This window comes from Limulus polyphemus, unplaced genomic scaffold (assembly GCF_000517525.1).
Source record: "Limulus polyphemus unplaced genomic scaffold, Limulus_polyphemus-2.1.2 Scaffold169, whole genome shotgun sequence".
NCBI lineage: Eukaryota > Metazoa > Arthropoda > Merostomata > Xiphosura > Limulidae > Limulus > Limulus polyphemus.
The window spans coordinates 872,855-891,288 of NW_013665779.1; the positions used below are offsets into that span (position 1 = coordinate 872,855).

An 18,434-nucleotide genomic window follows, 5' to 3' on the forward strand; every position below is an offset into this window, starting at 1 on the left:
ATCCACAGTTTGGTCAAGACTTTGGCATTGGCATAACTTGTTGTTCCTTTCTGCACTGTCCCTCTGGCACACAGTAAGAAGATAATTATTTACAGAGTGTAGGAAGCTGAAAAATCAGTCAGGCCACGGCCTGTATAGCTACAACTTATGTATTAAAATTTGCTTCTTTTAATTCAATACATTATGTTGTGTGCTCCCCCCCCCCCCTAGAAATGTCAATGTCACAATGATTCCACACACATCACCACATATGAACAAGTAAATTTACTTTACAAAATATATGGTGTATATAATCACCCATTACACAATCCCTTTGTAAAAACTTTGGGATAATTTATAAAGTTGCTTTGATTACATTTTTCTTTTTCTTCACTTAACATATATATTTAACATTTTTATTGTCTTCAATATTGTATATACATAAACCAAACAAAAATTTATTAATAATTCTCTTTTTTTATCTCTTGTTTGACTTCCCAGTTGGCCATTCAGGATTGCTCTAATAACTCAGCTTTTATTTACATACATTTGTATATGGGTTAAGGACTAACTTTTCACTATAGAATGAATTTAAGCAATTCACTGTTATTTTAAAATACAGTTCTCCTTTAAGGCTAGGCTGTATTTTTTATGTTGTCCAAGATGGGTTTAAAAAATTTTAGAATTTTCATAGTGCATCCATGGTTCCTAAGTACGGTGTGAATTTTTGTGACAACAGATCACACAAACCATGCTAATCACTAAGCCATACTTAAACCAGATTGTAAAAAAATAAGAATTATTTTTAACTAGAGTGAAAGAACTTCCATATTGGTTTGATACAAACAAACATTTGAACAAAAAAAATATGTCATTGTAAATGATGAATGAATTAATTCTTCAGACAATATTCCAAAACAAGAGTTAAGAAGACTAATTTGCATAAATCAAAACAAATACAAATGAAAGCTCATATCTGATACTTTTATTTGTTTCATAGAGTATTAAAACTATATAATTTTTGGGTTGTTTGAAAAACAACTTAAATTTAACAAGTAACAAAGAATAATAAAAAGCAGTAAGTATATAATAGAGTATAATAAAAGTTATCTGGCAATAAATCTATAATAAGACATACCAAAAGAAATGGTTAAACACACATATCTTAAACAATAATTATTTATAAGCCTGTTTTAAGGTATCCTGCCAAACACTTATTTAAAATATAACAGAAAACTTATAATATTTCAAGTGTATGAGTAAACTAAACAAGGAATAGGTTTTTACTAAGAACCTCTTTCAAATCTCTGAACAAAAATAAACAATCCATTTTTTCAGATACCCTACCATACATGTCCTAGCTTCAGTCTTGGCATGGATGTCATCTTGTATCAATCCATTCATCTATGCAGTGATGAATCGTCATTACCGTCAAGCTTACTACCGGCTGTTATGTTCAAAGGTTCGTCATCACACACCATCGACAGGATCAAGTTTAAACCGTTCCCAAAATTCATGCTTAGCTGGAGCTTCCAAAACTGTGGTTTCTGAAATATTTGTTTTTCCTACCAAAGTCAAACCTGAAAGAAATGATAAGGAGGAAAATGCTGTTTAAAACTTTGATAACCAATTCTTATTTTATGATTATTTAGATCAGAGTTAGAGTATGCAGCACTGCATGCAAAAATGTAAGTTAGATATCTGAATAACTAAACAAAATACCCAAAAACTCAGAAAGACCTGGTTGTAAGGATATTTACTCAAATTAATGTGAAAATCTCAATAGTTTTAATTATGTTTGATAGAGTCTTGCTTTTCTGAAACGTGTTAGTAATAACTAAATTCATCTTAATTTTGATTGTGGATATAAGAAAAAAAGAACTGCTACATTCTTATTAAAAATATGTTTACTTTAATATTTAGTTACTGTTACTGTATAATGCCTTTATATTCATTGTTTATGCTGAATAATTAGTTTACATTGAAATAATTATAGACTGTCAAGAATGAGGAACTTTTTTGCAAACCTTAGTTTAACATCTTTAACAGCCATGCAATATAAAAATCACAGGTTTTTGAATGTGTCAATTTCGGTAATATATATACATAAAAACTATGGTGTGTGTCTGCTAAATGAGACTGTCAACTGCCTGTTATGAGATATGTGGGTGTTTGTTTAAAGGCAAAGTTGTACAACAGGCTGTTTGAATTGTATTCAATGGAAGGTCAAATCCCAGCTATAAATAAATACAAACTTTTTCTTTATTCATCTACCTTCAAACAAATAACAATAAATGGTTGGCATACTGCATAAATTAAGTCTACAATTTCTTTTTCTCTTCACTTGTAGCATTACTCTTACAATGTAAATATATTATACCATTACATGACATTTATGAAACACAAGCTTAACATTTTTAGTTTTATATGTTGTGCACATTCCTGGTATATTTAGGTTTAACAAAGCCGTGAAATAATATTTTGTAATATATCGATCATTAATGCAAACTAAGATACTTAATATTTTGATTACTGAATAGGAATGGCACAGTTTCTAATATTAGTGACATATTTTTTTGAAGCAATTATCTTGCTAAAAAATTGGAGAAAGTTACACACTAAATGGCACACCATTTGAGATTACTGAATAGGAATGGCACAGTTTCTAATATTAGTGACATATTTTTTTGGAGCAATTTTCTTGCTAAAAAATTGGAGAAAGTTACACACTAAATGGCACACCATTTGAGATCTTCAGTGCATGTGGCAAAATAATTCTTATAGGAAAAGGAATTTTTTTTGTGGAGCAATCAAATGTGTATATAATTTTGGATAAGTGCATTTAATAACTTCATGTTAAACTGATCTAGATTTTTAAACAAATTTCTATTTTAATAATATACAGAAATTTGTTTAAAAATTCAATATTTGTGTCATGCACATGTAATCTGCAGTAGTAATCATTAAAATAAATGTGTGTATAGTTGTGAACTGCACAAAAAACATTTTACTCTTATATATATTGTATTTTGGAAGATGAAATACTTAAAATATTCTGTTAATATTCCCTGACAGGATGTTGACTTGAAGATAGCAATGTGTATTTTTTTTTTTACTTTCACAAAAAAGATTGTTACAGGATTCACTTTTTTAGTGTCATTTTCCATTTTGACAAAACATTTCCCATAATTCTATAGGTATTATATTTATATATATCTAGCATAAAGAAATATATACAATGTTTCAGCTTTCTTAAACATTGACATTAGCTGCAATACAAATTGGATAAATACTATCATGCATGCTTTTCCAACTAAGCCTATAAACCATAATGGTACTGCTGCTGAAATGGATAATATTTTACATTTTCGTGAAAATTATTTTAATTCTGAAGCTATTTTTCGTTTTGATTGTACCAATATTTGTAATAAGAGACAGATAGTTGCAAGTTTTCATAATGCATCACAACTGAAACATGTTAAATTTTAAATAATATCAAGTTTTGCTTGATTCTATCATGAGAAGGTGAGTAAAGTTTTCTATTCAGTGTTAAATGATGAAAATCTTGTATCTTAGAAAAAAACCCACTAGAATGATGGAAATCTTAAGTGGTAGTTACTACCAATGAATTCAAAGGATACATACTCTCCAGTGGTCAGTATGTTGGTGAGAACTAACTAAAGTACAATAATACAAGTATTTCATGCGAGATACTCTTTGAGTACATTCTTACACATCCATCTGAATATTAATGCAGTTATCAGTTATAGGACAAACTATAAAGATGAAGTAGTCTGTGTAATTTATAATGTTGAGATTTGTTTCTTACTGCCTAGTACTGAGAAAGATAAATGTAAAAATCACATTACTTGATATCTCCAATTGGACAGTGTATTATGCAGTTATGTCAGAAACTGTAACATAAACTGGAAGGATTTACACATTTTGATTAAAACAACCTTTAAACTCCAGATAATTATAAAAATAACTTTTTATTTGAACCATACATACAACTGATGAAGTTGCAAAGGTGAAACAGTGGTTCAAATAAAAAAGGTCTTTTATAATTATCTGGAGTTTAAAGGTCATTTTTCTCTAACATTTTTATTTCAAAACTTGCATCCAAAATCTAAATCATAATCTCACACCTCTACATAGTAAAAAAGTATAATTCTTGAATGGAGTTTGACACAATACAAGGTCAAATAAAACATACCTTTTTTCCTTCCTTAAAGATCACTGCGTTCTTTTATGGACAACATTTCCATGTTTAATGACTACCTTGATAAGTTGATCATGGCCTCCCAGCTGATACACTATATGTTCCCACCTACATTTATAATATTTAATATGATTTTATATAAAACTTAAAAATGGAATAATTAACCAGTTAAATGAAAAGACACGATTTGCATATTACAATCTGTATTTGTCAATGATAAAGATTTCATGTTTTAGTAAGCACAATGCAACCAATTTCCTCTTTCTTTTACCACTGTGTGTTTCATATTTCATTGTTTAAAAATTTATACAAGTCCCTGAAATGTTTTTGTTACTTTATTATAAAATTATCCAAGAAATGGCACATAGTAATACACTATTTCACACAAAATATATATGTGTGTGTCCTTTGATATTGTACTAAGTGATCGAAACAAATATGAGTACATATAAGAAACTTTACCTTGGTGCTTCAATCACCACCATGTCAGCAAATTTTCCAATTTCTATCGATCCATGGGTCAAAGACTTTCCAAGGGCTGCTGCTGCATTAATTGTAGAGGCCACAAGGGCTTCCGGCATACTCATACGAAAGTTAACACAAGCAAGATGCATTGTCAATGGCTGTAAATGTATATATAGACACACACACAAGTTATATTTTAAAATCCTGGTCATTTTTAATATCAAATCATTTTCATCCAAACAAGAATTAGTTATGATAAACTTGAGGATATAAAGACACAAAAGTGCTATATTGCATTGTCAAATTTGAATACCCTTTACAGCATTTACAATTGTAAATTGTTCATATTTTTTGTTCCTCTGCTGTTTGGCAAGTACAAGCCACAGAGGTGACTAATTAAAAATGTTCTCCATTAGTAAACTAATTATTTGAAGACATCTCAAGCAAAAATGTAATAGCAGCTAGAAAGAATATTATATCATAAAAGAAATGACATTTTCCTGACTATAAAAGTAATTTTATGTCTGCATTTGGTGCTCAAAACTCCTTACGAACAACTTATGTGTCATATTTTAATCAGTCTCTAAAGTAACATTTGTTATACTTCCAGCAAAATCCCCGAGAATTTGGTATGAATTTTCTTAATATTTTCTTTAGTTTCCTATACTAATCTGTTAAATATTTAATTTAGACTTCTCCTAAAAGATAAACAATGCTTTTCAAAAGAGGGTTTCTGTGTCAAATATTTGCTTTATTTCTTATATGCAATCTCTTTTGAGTTCCCCATAACTAAATTGAATTAATCTTAGTCTAAAATAAAAATGAAAAGTCAAGAAATATGTGAAATTAGTGCCAGTCATCTAACTTGTTTGACAGATCACAAGGAACATGTTTTGGTGAAAGAGACTTGTTTGCAATTATACATCTATTTTATGTTGGTTGACTTTCTGCAATAAATCTGTTTCTCAAAATATTAATCAGTTTTGTGCTTATATACTTTTTATATGTTTACAGGCATGTGGTAATTTGTCATATGGATAAAATCAGCCAAAAGAAGCATGTCATAAGAATATATATATATCTGTAAGTATTTTAATCTTCAAGAATTAATGGTTTCACATTTAAACTTATATTAACATCACTTCCAGCTAGAATGACGTAAGTAAAAAAACTCTCATGTTATAAGATGAACTATCTACAAACATCACCATAGTATTATTGATCAAACTTTTCACAGCTTCAAAGTGACACATTCTTGTACTTTCATTTAACACAATCCTCTACTTAGTTTTGTAAAATAACAAAGTTTAAAGATGTAGCTGAAAGGAATCAAATTAGATGAAGGAATAAGCTGTTGACAAACAAGATTCACAATACATCTGGCCTAAGTACACATTTACACTTACCATGGATAAACAGTAGGCATTGGGATTAAAATCTGTCCCAAGAGCAATGGGGATTCCTGCTTCAATCATTTGGCGTACAGGAGGAGGTCGTAAACGTAAAATGTATTGTGTTGTTGGGAGGATAACAGCTATTGTTCCTGCTTTGGCCATAGCCTGTATTCCTGCTTCACAGATTTCTTCAAGGTGTGATATAGCCTCAGCACCAAGCTTTGCTCCCATCTGAATTATCATAATATGCTTATACATATATGATGAATATGCACAGAAGTTTTTAAATAAATTAATAATAAAGTAGTTTCTATACTTAAAAAAAAAAAGTAGTCTAAAACAACAAAACTAATTGACTTCTAGAAAGCAGAAAAGGACATATAAATGAGCAAATTAAATAGATAACATAATATAATAAAATCACTAATCTTTTCATCTAAACAACTGAAATTTTTGAAGGAGAAAGAGGACTTCTTTTGTTGTACAGTTATCATCCACTGTATTTACATTACAAACATTATCACCATTTTATTAATAATTATTGAAAAAATAAAGTTAATTTTATGTTTAAATTTAAAAAAAGTGTCATTACAGATGTTTCATAGTGCAGGTCATTACAACTTTTTTTTCACCTCAGCTCCATGAATGCAGTGTAATTCTTCAGCATGGAAGTTTACCCTCAAACCCAACAACTGTCCAGCTTGTAAGATCTTTTTGCTTTCTTCTACCTCAAAAACTCCTTTCTCGCAGAAAACATCAATGTTATCCACACAGAGACTTCCTTTGTTCATCAGATCTTTAATCCTTGGAAGCTGGTCACTGATTATATCATCAGTGGCCTGTTGTGAAGTCATACCTCTGTTCAAAAAAAAGCAAGTGAAATGAAATTCATTGTATTAAAAAACAATGAGTATATATATTACTTCTTGGAATATAGCTATTTCCCCTTAATATTAATATCTTGAATAAATCTGCAACTATACAATCAAAGCTAAGAATTTTAAATTATCTTTGCACAATATACACAGTGTCATGACAAAACACGTTTTTACAAACAATTTTACATCTGTTATTCAAACCTCTGAAACATAAATAGTGCTTAACACCAGTAGATGATAAGATTCAATACATCTTTTTTTTTTATCAGTTCTTTGTAACTAGCTTTGTAACATGCAAAAACATAAAATTACTCAATATGAGGAACCCACTTGTAGTGAGTAGTATAAAAAAAAAAGATTCTATAAGTTGAGAGTTACAAGGTTAACTTACTTTGGAACAGCATGTGCTCCACAATATGTTGATGAGATTTCTATTGGCTGAACAAATTTTGCTCTTTCAATAACCCTAAGCAATTTAATCTCATTCTCCGCATCAAGTCCATAGCCTGATTTTGCTTCTATGAGTGTCGTTCCTGCTTGGAGCATACAATGAAGTCGTTGGATGAATAACATTAAGAGTTTTTCTTCCGAGGCCTCTTGAGTATGGTCAACTGTGTAATGAATTCCACCTCCAGCAGCATGTACTTCCATGTATGTGGCTCCAGCAAGCTGAAATAAAGAAATCATTTTTTAAATAATCAATAAAACTTAAATATGTTCCTGAAACAATTAAAAAAATACTTTGAAACATTTTGATACTTTCCAGTATTTTGTAGAATATAAAAAAATGCTCTCATTGACATAAACATTTCTTAAAAGTTAAAAATATTATTTTCAAACCCCTCTGCATATAACCCATTATCACAAAGAGCATCTTTTCTGTGAAAATCTTGCTTCATACATATTTAGAATAGGCAAACATTTAACATTTTTTGTTAAACTATAACTATAACATAAAATGCTTAATTTTCTTATGATATGAAAACAACAAATAAGACTACTATATTATTGTAACTATTTTTTTATCTCCATCAAAAATGACTAAACATTTTTCTTTCAAGCAGAAGAAAAGTATCAATATTTTATCAAGGTTAAATACAGTTTTGCATTTCACAAAGAATGTTAGAAATAATTTCAAACATTCTGTAATCTACTAAATGATTGTTTACACTGACAATATACAAAGTAGATGTTTTTAATCAAGGACAAGAAAAGATTTACTGACTAGAACACAGAATTCTATAATATATAATCCTTTTTGACAATATTTCAATAGCAAGTCTTTTTCCTATTTAAACAGCTTCCACTTTTAGTTACCCTTTTGTTGTATGTTGTCAAAATATTACATTAAATAAAAACACTTGATAATTTATGGAAGTTTAAGTTGTCTTTAATAGAGTTGAGTAATTAACTCAATCAGTCAAATACACATAAGCATCAGTTACATCAATCAGTGTTATGTAAAATAATCAACTAATTAAAATTAACGTTTCTGATTATTCCAACTATCGAAGTAAGTGAAATACTGCCATTATGATTTCTCATTATTTTCAATTAATTCGAGGGTGATCAGCTTAATAAATTAGTGCTACAACTCTCAAAAACAATTAAATAATCAAAATTAGCTTTCTGATTATTACTATTTTTGATTGTAATTATTCCAACTATACAAGTCTCATGTCATAATAATTTACTAGTTGAAGATAATCAATTAATGAAGACTGATGATTAATTGTGTAGCAAATTCCATTAACTGCCCAGCTCTAGTCAATAACCCACTCACTACTCAGGTGGGGTGGAAAACCCCCACCCCATTTGAAAAAAACAAAAAACCACTTACGAAATCATAGTGTAGCAAGCAAAAGTAAAGAATAAACACCAAAACATCATATAATGACCATTGTGTAGGCCTGGTGGTATGTCGAGTGAAGTCAGGAGCAGGACTTGTTCATTTTTTCCAGACGTGGTATTTCACTCCTCTTTTATCTAGCACACTGACACAGCATTGGTCATGAATAAAACAACTATATTGTACAAATAATACACTTAGCACACTAATATAAGTCACTAATACTACTGTATAAATCCTAATATTTACATTATATACATTTTTTCTCGCAACATATAGGGGTCAGGGTGACATCTATGGGTCACTGGTACAACCAAATATCAGGTAGGATTTCAAATGGTGGTGGGAAAACCTAAAACATCATATGATGCACAAAGCAGTTAACAATGGAAACATCATGTGATATGCAACGCAGTGAAATGGTTAAAAGATACAAGTTACATAAGCTGCTGAAACTAAAAACAACTATTCTTTCCTACCTTCATGGCAAATTCATGGACTCTGTCACCATCCCAGACAGGATGTGTGTGAGCATCAATAAATCCTGGTCAGAGAATGAAAAGAAAAATATAAAAATTTCAGTATATTTCATTTGTAAGTTAGTTAAAAAAGGGAATTCCATTGAACAGCAATTTAAAGCACTATATTCTCCCCCCCAAAAAAAATATTTCATTTAATCAATTATTTCATTAGTAAAAAGGTTTTTAAAAGTTACATACATACCCATGATAAAATTGACTTTTGATAAGTTGCGATTTTGCATGTAAATACAGTAAGGAAAGCTTACCTTTTGACATCTTTCATTTCAATTTAGTAAAATATTATGACATATAATATTTTCAATCAAGTTCAGCATCAAAACTAAACCAAAATTTAATTTAGACTTGTAACACCAACTCTGGCACAGACTCACCTGGTAGAATGCACATTCCACTAGCATCCACTTGTGTATCAAAAACTTCATTTTTGTACTTAAAAATAATTTCTTCATCATTTCCAATATCTGCTATTTTACCATCTCTGCAAAAAATATATATTTTCTTTTTCTTTTAATAATCTCAAAAACAAACAAAATGGAATTATTTTGCTTCTGCTTACGTGTGGTAATGTTTTTCAATCTCCAATGACTTTTTCAAATATTCACAGTAAGGAAACCAGTTTTATAAAAATGTAAGTACTTCTCAATAATCCCAAAAAATACAACTTAAGTAATTGAAATTATAAGATTATGATTACATAAATAGTAGTAATCTTAAGTAAAAAAATGTAATTCTCTTTCAATAAACTTGTGCTTTTACAAAAATCTAAAGATTCCAAACAACTTTCAATAATCTCATAAATTTTTAATTCATGATTCTTTACAGAAAATAAAAAAAAACTTGACACACACTTTTGAAACTAATAATTTTTCAAATCCTGAATAACACGATCTCAAATCAGCTCCTCTACAACAGGACTTATTGAATAATTTCCTGTGAAAAAGTTCCATTTATAATTTTATATTCTCTCTAAAAAATCCACCTCACAAAAACAGCAAAACCTCTGTCTTGGTCAGCTTAAATATAAAAAGTTTGTTTTTAAGAGTTTAATCTCTATATAGATGTACTATAGGCACTTATACCACATTCATGCACTTAATTCCTTTCACTTTCACCTACTGAATAACTGCTAGTTCTTTTACAAATTACAGTAAAGTTTTTCTTAGATATAGATCAATACAGATGTGTGAATGTCCATATTTTTTCAAAATAAGGCTACTCCTCTCTCATTTTCTAGCCTCTAACCATAATTTTACAGAAATATTAATGAAAATATATTTCAACAGCTATTGCAAAACTGTGCAAGGATGACGTTGTAATGTCAAAACATGTAGAGTCATCAACTTTTTGAAGGCCATAGATAGGCCTAAATAAAATGTTTTTAATTGTATACCAGCGTAACGTTGAATATTATTTATGATTTTATACTACCTGTTATAACAAGTATGGGGACATAAATGCTTAAAATTTACAAAACTTGTACTTTTGTCTTGAAACCTTAATCACAAATATTTTAAATTAACCTTCATTCAAACTTCTGTGATAATAAACATACTGTAATGATTAATGGTTATATTTAAAAATCAAGAAGTCTTGCTGTACAAAAACTATATAAAACTGTTTATTTTACAGTTTTATTTTCACTTTACTATTAGTATTACTCATTGTATTTGCACAAAACAGTAATCATACGAATCAGAACCAAGTGGAAAGCCAGAGGTGCACTTTCCCCCAATAATTAAACCGGGGGTGAATGTCACTGGGCCTCCAATATTTTGCTTACAAGTTTTTTATTTAGTCTTTTTTTCTAATAGAAAAATAGAAATTCTATCAGTCAGCTGGCAAAGCCAGCCAAAATGAAAAAAAGACTACAGCTCTTTGGCAAATTTTAAACATAAGGTTGTTCCAGTGTTAATAACGTTTTGAGTATAAGTTATAACTATAAATGTGTATACTGATTATTATCTGAATCATTATTATTTTTGTGACTTTTGATTTTGTAGTATAAAGCAAAACCTTTAACTTGTATCTTTTGTGTACTAAACAATACTTGTTATTGTGTGAAATTGTTGAGGAATAATTTAATGCGTTTTCATTCATTGTCACTGTGTCACACAATTTTTATTCATTTACATTTACGACTGATCCTACCAGTTTTGCACCCTACAAGTAAAAGTGTTGATTACTTTTAATACATATATTTTTTTTACGTTACTATAAGAATAAATTAAGCGTTTACAATCAAAAATTCGGTTTTATCCTTCTCACCTATCAACAACAACACTAATACCACTAAGAGTATCACCCTCAGACTCTTTGCTTTCTAAAATGGCCACGTGACTCATATCAACTCCTCGCAACACTTTTTCACCTTTTGAGCAAACTTGTACCAGTTGACGAGCCGAATGAATAAGTAACTTAAATTTTTTATTTGCTGCCATTATTATTCGTCACACTTCAGTAATGTTTCATACCATATAAAAATTCGTGAACGAAAATTTGTTTCAAACTGCCCCAACTCACGGCGTTGGGTGGCGACACCTAGTAAAAATGTATACATAATCAAAGCCTTTAAAATTTACTTTGTCTTTGAAATGCATCCTAATAACGGAAACAAACAAACAAAGAACAACATCAACAGAAAAACAAACATTTAAAGATGTGTAAATGTTTAAACTTAAGTTAGTTCATATCTACTGCTTTGTTTAAAAAAGTTTAAATTACTTCTTCAATAATCATTACTAAGCTTTACTTTTAATGTGCTTTCACGAAACGTTTTCTAATTATCTAAGTCTAAGTTATAAATTAATCAGGTTTATGGATATTCATATCATAAATGGTGAACAAATTAGTACACCTGAAAGTTATAATAATGAGTTGAATTTAGAATTCATAATGTTTCGTACATTATGATAGGCTGCCCAGTGGCTCAACGTAGCTCTGGAGGCTTATAACGCTGAAGATCAGATTTTAATTTTTTTTATTGTTTGAAGTTAAGCACAAAGCTACACAATGGGCTATCTTTGCTCTTCCCACCACGGGGATCGAAAACTGGTTTCTAGCGTTGTAACTCCACAGACATACCACTGTGCCACTTTTTTTTTGGGGGGGGGGGTCATACTTTAATACCAGCGGCAGGTAGAGAAACAGACAGCCCATCGTGTAGCTTTTCGCTTAAAAACAAATATTACGGTAGGTATACAATAAACACTACGCTGATAAAAACACCAAGTTTAAACGGTTAAATCCAATTTTATTGCTATATTATTTTTAGTTTCCGAGTAATAAATTGTTTTGTAGATTCTTTCAAATACTCTGGCAGTTGTTGAATTATTTTCTGAACGATCTTACTTTTTGAATAAATTATTAAGCAACATTCTAAACCAAAAGTTTTCATGAAAACCTATGTTTATCTCAAAGATACCTCAATTAAATGTTCAATACAAATTTGAAACCTTTCTCTGCTATTGTAATGATATTAAATGTATTTTAACGTAACTTCGCACTAATATCAAATCTAAAGACCAAATTGTTATATTCAGGGTCGCATTATATGTGCTTAATCTAACCCATACCCTACATGAAGTTGTGTTTGGTTTTCCCCAAATTCAAGGGCGTCTTTCTGTTTGTTACATAATAACAAGTTCTACGTGATCTAGAAGTCTGCAATTTATCGAGGGACATAATTATATAATAATTATAACTATTGGCGCCAAGCACATTACCCCACTTTGTTTACAGGAGGGGAAAAAATCAATTTTGCCCCCCCCCCATCAATTTTTTCATTCAGCGTACATACACTATTATTAACATCTTTGTTAGAATAAAAAATAATTAAACTCATGCCTGAATATTTGTAACTGCAATGTAATGCCAATGCTTTCGACATGACCAGTATTTTGAAGTGGTGTTTATACTCCCCTTTAAGAAGAGTACTTACTGTTCTTTTTAATTTAACACTAAAGTGACATTTCCTTTGTTTGTAAGAGCTTCTTAAATATGATGTAAAATGAACCTGCCAAGCATACGTACTTATTTTGTTTTGTCCCCTTCCTCCTCCATTAGTTAAGACACCCCTGATAATAACATAATTAATTGTATAACCACAAATAAAATAGTTATTACTTGATACGTTTTCAAAGTGAGATGTACTATTCATATTTCTCTTAATTTTATTTTGCAATGGGAATGAGATATTCTCGTTTCCTATGTGAAAACTTTTGTTATGTTCAGTGATCTAAATGTATACTAAACTTAAAGAACAAACCGAATAATTTTGTCAAGGTCTATAAAACACTTTTATTGTTGCTTTTTTTTTTCAATTGACAAACAACAAAAGAAGGATTTATATAAGATTCCACACTTATTACATACAGAAATTCAGCATAGGATCTAAGTCTAATCATTAGTTATCTTTGACATAAAAATTTAAAAAAAATCTGAAATAAATGAGATATAATAAAAGAAAGATAATGTTTAAGCAGTTCATATAGAAACACAGGGCACTAATGGTATTTTAATCTCTCATCATCAACTAGTAACTTGATATTCAAAAAAGATAACCAAAATACAATGCATCATTTACATAAAAAACAAAGAAAATATACCACAAATCTCATTGGGTTTTCACAGCTTCTTTGTTAAAACATTAAATTCTACTTGTTACAAAAACTGACATGAGATTCTTCAAATTTTTCCACAATTATTCTGTATGTTTAATTTCCTTTTTACTGTTACAACCACCAAATTATAAGTAGCAACCACTTATATTAAAGTTCATGCAGTTAATTTGGAATATCATTTTCATTAATGGTTTCCAATCTTATTTCATCTTTTTACTTACCCATAATATAAACTTGATCTGTAAAAATTATACTTCTAAAGCACAATTAAAGACCTTACATTATAAACGACATAATTAACATGATGTAAAATTATTTATTATTAGTTAAGAAAAATTATACTATTCTAAAAAAGTAAAAACCTTTAAAAACATAAATGAGTACAGTTATCACACATCACATCTACTCTAAAAACTTTAATTGTTAAGAAAAAAGATAACTTTACCTCTTGCTATAAAAACACAATTTGTAAAGTTACATTAAACAGCTCATCATAAAATAAGACAACTATGTTTTGCAAGCTTAATCTCTTTTTTTTAATCTTATAGGTAACATGAAGTTTGGTGACACCAGAAATCACATTTTGACATATGCAAATTTTTAAATAGCTACTACTTTTGAGACTCGAAAAAATATATACATAGTATGTTTATACTGTTGTAATTGTTCTTTTTGGAATTTGTGTCTTTGTGCCATGAACTATATGTGTTTACCGCTACATTTTGCTCTTTAACCCTCCCCCTGCCCAAACGAAATGGCATGTATAACTGGTTAAGTCAGATATTTATCATGATATATCATGCATGTATTACTTTTCATTATCATTCAATTACAGCAGATCAACATATCTTTAACCTTATGGTTTCACATTGCTAATCAACATAAAACTGAATAAAATTTCACAAGCCTAAATAATGTTAGCTTTGAATTACTAAATACATAATCAATTCATCACGTATCTGGTGGCCTATATCATGCACATACTGTGTACAAATTTTCATAAACAAAGAAATTTCAGTCCTATTATGTTATACTCAAACTTTTCTCTTAGTACAATTGTGTAACCATCTTTCAGATTTTATGATGCTACAGCTGCATTTGTTTTTATTCATGTTCCAAAACTACTTAATTATCTCTGCACTGAGTTGATAGATGTTTATAAAATTGACATAAAGCTAAATAATTATATCTCTTTAATACAATTAAATAAGTGACAGACTACTCATTGAGTGGGTTGACATGAAGAGCATGTAAATAATCCTCCAAACAAAAAAGGTAAATTATGGGTAGGTAATATATATATATATATATATATATATATACCTTGTGAATATTTAAACTTATAAAATAATTATGTGTAAACTTCTTCATTGTGCACATAAAATAAAGGGAGTATTAAACACTAAAAAAGTTATGTTAGAAAAATATCAAAATCTTACAAATCAATCTCTGTGTTTTAACTCTGGACAGACCTTAGCAATCTTGTAATTTTCATAGTACAAGCTCTCTGTACATCTAATTAGTTGCTGCCAATTATCTGCACTATGCATGTATAAATAAAACCAAAAATTGCACAAAGCTATTCTTTCAGTAAGTGACATGCACATTTAAAACACCTATGTAAAAATCCCAAAATTAAAACAAAATAATTATAATAGTGTACTGAGCACTTCATAGAGTAGGTACCATTCACATTTGTATTTAAGAAATTTTATAAATGAATTGATATTTAATAAAGTGGTATATAATAAAGGATATTTAATGACATCTAACACATAAAGATCTATACGTTTACATGGTACAAAAACTTGCATTACATAACACCTGACTTATCTTGTTTTAATATTATTCTAATTTGCAGTTTACTATTTTTTTTGTACATAATTTAAACCTGGTTATTAGACTAGTACTATTTGTAAATATATTTGAAAGGTAATCTTATATGAGTACCTGTTTACTTAAAAACATTTTGTAGGAAGTTAATTTTTACAAATAACAAAATAACATTTACACATAGTTACTATTCAAATCCTACACCTGTAAACAAGTCCCCTAATACACAAGTCTTTCAGACTGATTACATGGCAGATATAGCAACATTTAATACATGTATAAAGTTCACACAAAGACTGACTCTTTGTTTTCTAGCCTCACTGTTTTTAGCTTATATAATTCAAAATAATATACTGTATATGAAACAGAATGTTGAAAATGATACTGATAAATATTGTGTATAAACGTGTGACATTAGTTACAGACCATTCAACTACTCCACGTATTAACTCTGATCTCCTTATTTTATAGCTGCAAGTAGTGATTATAAAATGGAATAAATTAAAGTAACAGGCACAAATGTACTGAAGTTATCAGAACATTAAGAACCTTTCACTGCTTCTGCTTACCTATGAAAGAGTCAGTGACAACCAACACGATGTACAAAACTGCACAAAATCATCAAGTTGTTTTTTCATAATGCCTCAAATGAACAATAATTTCATTAACTTTCCATCTGTTCCTTTAACATGAATTAAGACAAAACTTCATGAAATTAAAAGATAAAACTACAAATTTGATTTAGCATATGTTTCTCTGTATATAATTTAATAGAAGTGGAAGTATGAGCATATTTGAGTTAGCTGATTTCTACTGGGCACACATGGACAACTATGAGACACATCCGTATGAGCAAAATAGACATTGAGTCATATTAATGTAAACAAAAAGACAACAATGAATCAAAATGATAGGATCACAAATACATGATGATTCTTAGGAATGGTACCACACAAAACATAGTATCTCAGTCTGCAGAAAAAAATAAATGTTAGAACAACAGTCCTTATAAACATCAAAAAACCTATTAGTGGTACTACACAACACATAGTATCTTTGTCTGCAGATGGGTTCTAGCACTGGCACTGTAAAACATACAAAAATATTAAAAGATACAGCAACAGGCTTTGCAAAGACTATAATCCTAGTAGTGGTACATAGCAGTGGACTACAACAAACAATAACGTATTCTGCAGAGCACTTAAAGATCAGAACACTGAACTTAATAAACAACATACAACTAAGCAACAGTACCACACAAAATACAGTATCTTTGTCTGCATACACATTACATGTTAGAGAAGTGGAGATTCTAAACATTATGGTATTAGTAGCCGTACTACACTAATAGTGTATGAATATCTTAACAGTGGTAAGATACAGTTTTACAGTTAATCAGAGAAATCCACAACAACAAAATTATCTGCATTCTAAACATTATATTGAAAATACTGTAGTTTCCTGTAGTTTTTTTAGTTTCATCCTGTCATAGACCATGAAGACAGCTTAAAATCATAGATAAATGTAATGTAGAAGTATCAGAATTCAATGTCAAGAGATATTGATCTGGAGTCCAACAATCATAAAGGATCACTGCTCAAAGTAGTGATGGTATATCTCACAGAGGAGTAAAATAATAGTTGGTCATCAATCAGAGAACAGTACATCCACAGCAGCAAGTCTGAGGGTACTTGGGAGCATAGACCTTTTTCTCAAAGCCAAACACACTAAAGGTGTTGTTATGATTTTTCCACTGGTAATGAACTGTAGTGACAGGAATGATGCGTACCCGCTGGCGCTGGAACAGAGAATTAATAATTACTCAGAAATACTATTTTCTTTTAATTGAAATGAAATTATATTTACAGTGTACAAATGGTATTAAAATGAACTGTTAAGTAATTATTTATATTAATGAATAAACAATAATTTAAGAGAATATGTCTTCTTATTAACTAACTTTATCTTTGTAACATTTTGGCCTTCAATAACCATCTGTAAAACATAGAATATAGCTACGAGCACAAGTCTAATGGAATGTTTGAGTAATTTAAGAATCTTATCTTTCTCCAACTTCTACTGTTAACCTCTGGGGCTCAAAAAAAGGCACATAAAAGGGATGGAGAAAAACTCAAGACATTTCTATAATGCTCCAAACTAATTATATTTTCCTCTGCCTTGCACCCTTCCTTTCAAAAGCATGAGAGAATTGTGTATTAATATTTGATCATTTAAATACCAAATGGAAAAGATGATTTAATTTTCAGTAAAAAAGAAACTCACTCTTGATGCAGCTCTATCTTTAGAATGAACAAAGAATGTAATATATCAGGACTACCATAACATAACATTTTAGGACAACATGGGGCCTGTTGGTCCATCTCGGCTGTTCCATTCTCTAAAATAAACTAAAACTATTAATAAATAAATTAAAAAAAGAAATCTTAAAGCCAGGCTTATCATTCATATACTTATAAAGTTTTTACTTAAACTCACTTAAATTTACTGCCTCCACAACACCTGAAGGCATCCCATTCCAAAGGCCAACCACCCTGTTAGGAAAATAAAACTATCTTAGCTGAAGATGATTCCTACCCTGCCAAAATTTATATTTGTGTCCCCTAGTCCTACTATTCTCATTGTTAAATAAGAA

General features: G+C 29.6%; 3 protein-coding genes across 7 annotated transcripts in view; 1 reads left to right on the forward strand and 2 right to left on the reverse strand.

Moving 5' to 3' along the window:
* Positions 1-15,264, forward strand: part of LOC106477804 (protein trapped in endoderm-1-like) — a 48,791-nt gene extending 33,527 nt beyond the window's left edge. For 3 of the 4 annotated variants that reach the window (XM_013938334.2, XM_013938342.2, XM_013938329.2), the window contains exon 5: positions 1,318-3,124. In XM_013938334.2, the coding sequence (XP_013793788.1) occupies positions 1,318-1,594 (277 nt within the window). In that variant the 3' untranslated portion in view covers positions 1,595-3,124. Of the gene's footprint in view, positions 1-1,317; positions 3,125-15,238 lie in introns of those variants that run through there. The other variant, XR_002609802.1, reaches the window with a different exon arrangement.
* LOC106477794 (probable imidazolonepropionase) lies at positions 250-11,845 on the reverse strand. The gene is made up of 9 exons (XM_013938322.2): positions 11,595-11,845; positions 9,701-9,807; positions 9,267-9,331; positions 7,330-7,607; positions 6,693-6,918; positions 6,073-6,291; positions 4,664-4,824; positions 4,196-4,309; positions 250-1,559 (listed from the first exon to the last, which is right to left on the reverse strand). Exons 1-8 carry the CDS (start codon positions 11,765-11,767, stop codon positions 4,216-4,218), a joined length of 1,323 nt encoding a protein of 440 aa, XP_013793776.1. The 5' UTR covers positions 11,768-11,845; the 3' UTR covers positions 250-1,559; positions 4,196-4,215.
* Positions 13,606-18,434, reverse strand: part of LOC106477773 (protein SSUH2 homolog) — a 56,013-nt gene continuing 51,184 nt past the window's right edge. The window contains exon 11 of one of the 2 annotated variants that reach the window (XM_022381510.1): positions 13,606-17,579. In XM_022381510.1, coding sequence (XP_022237218.1) covers positions 17,433-17,579 — 147 coding nt within the window. In that variant the 3' untranslated portion in view covers positions 13,606-17,432. The remainder of the gene's footprint in view (positions 17,580-18,434) is intronic. The other variant, XR_002609801.1, reaches the window with a different exon arrangement.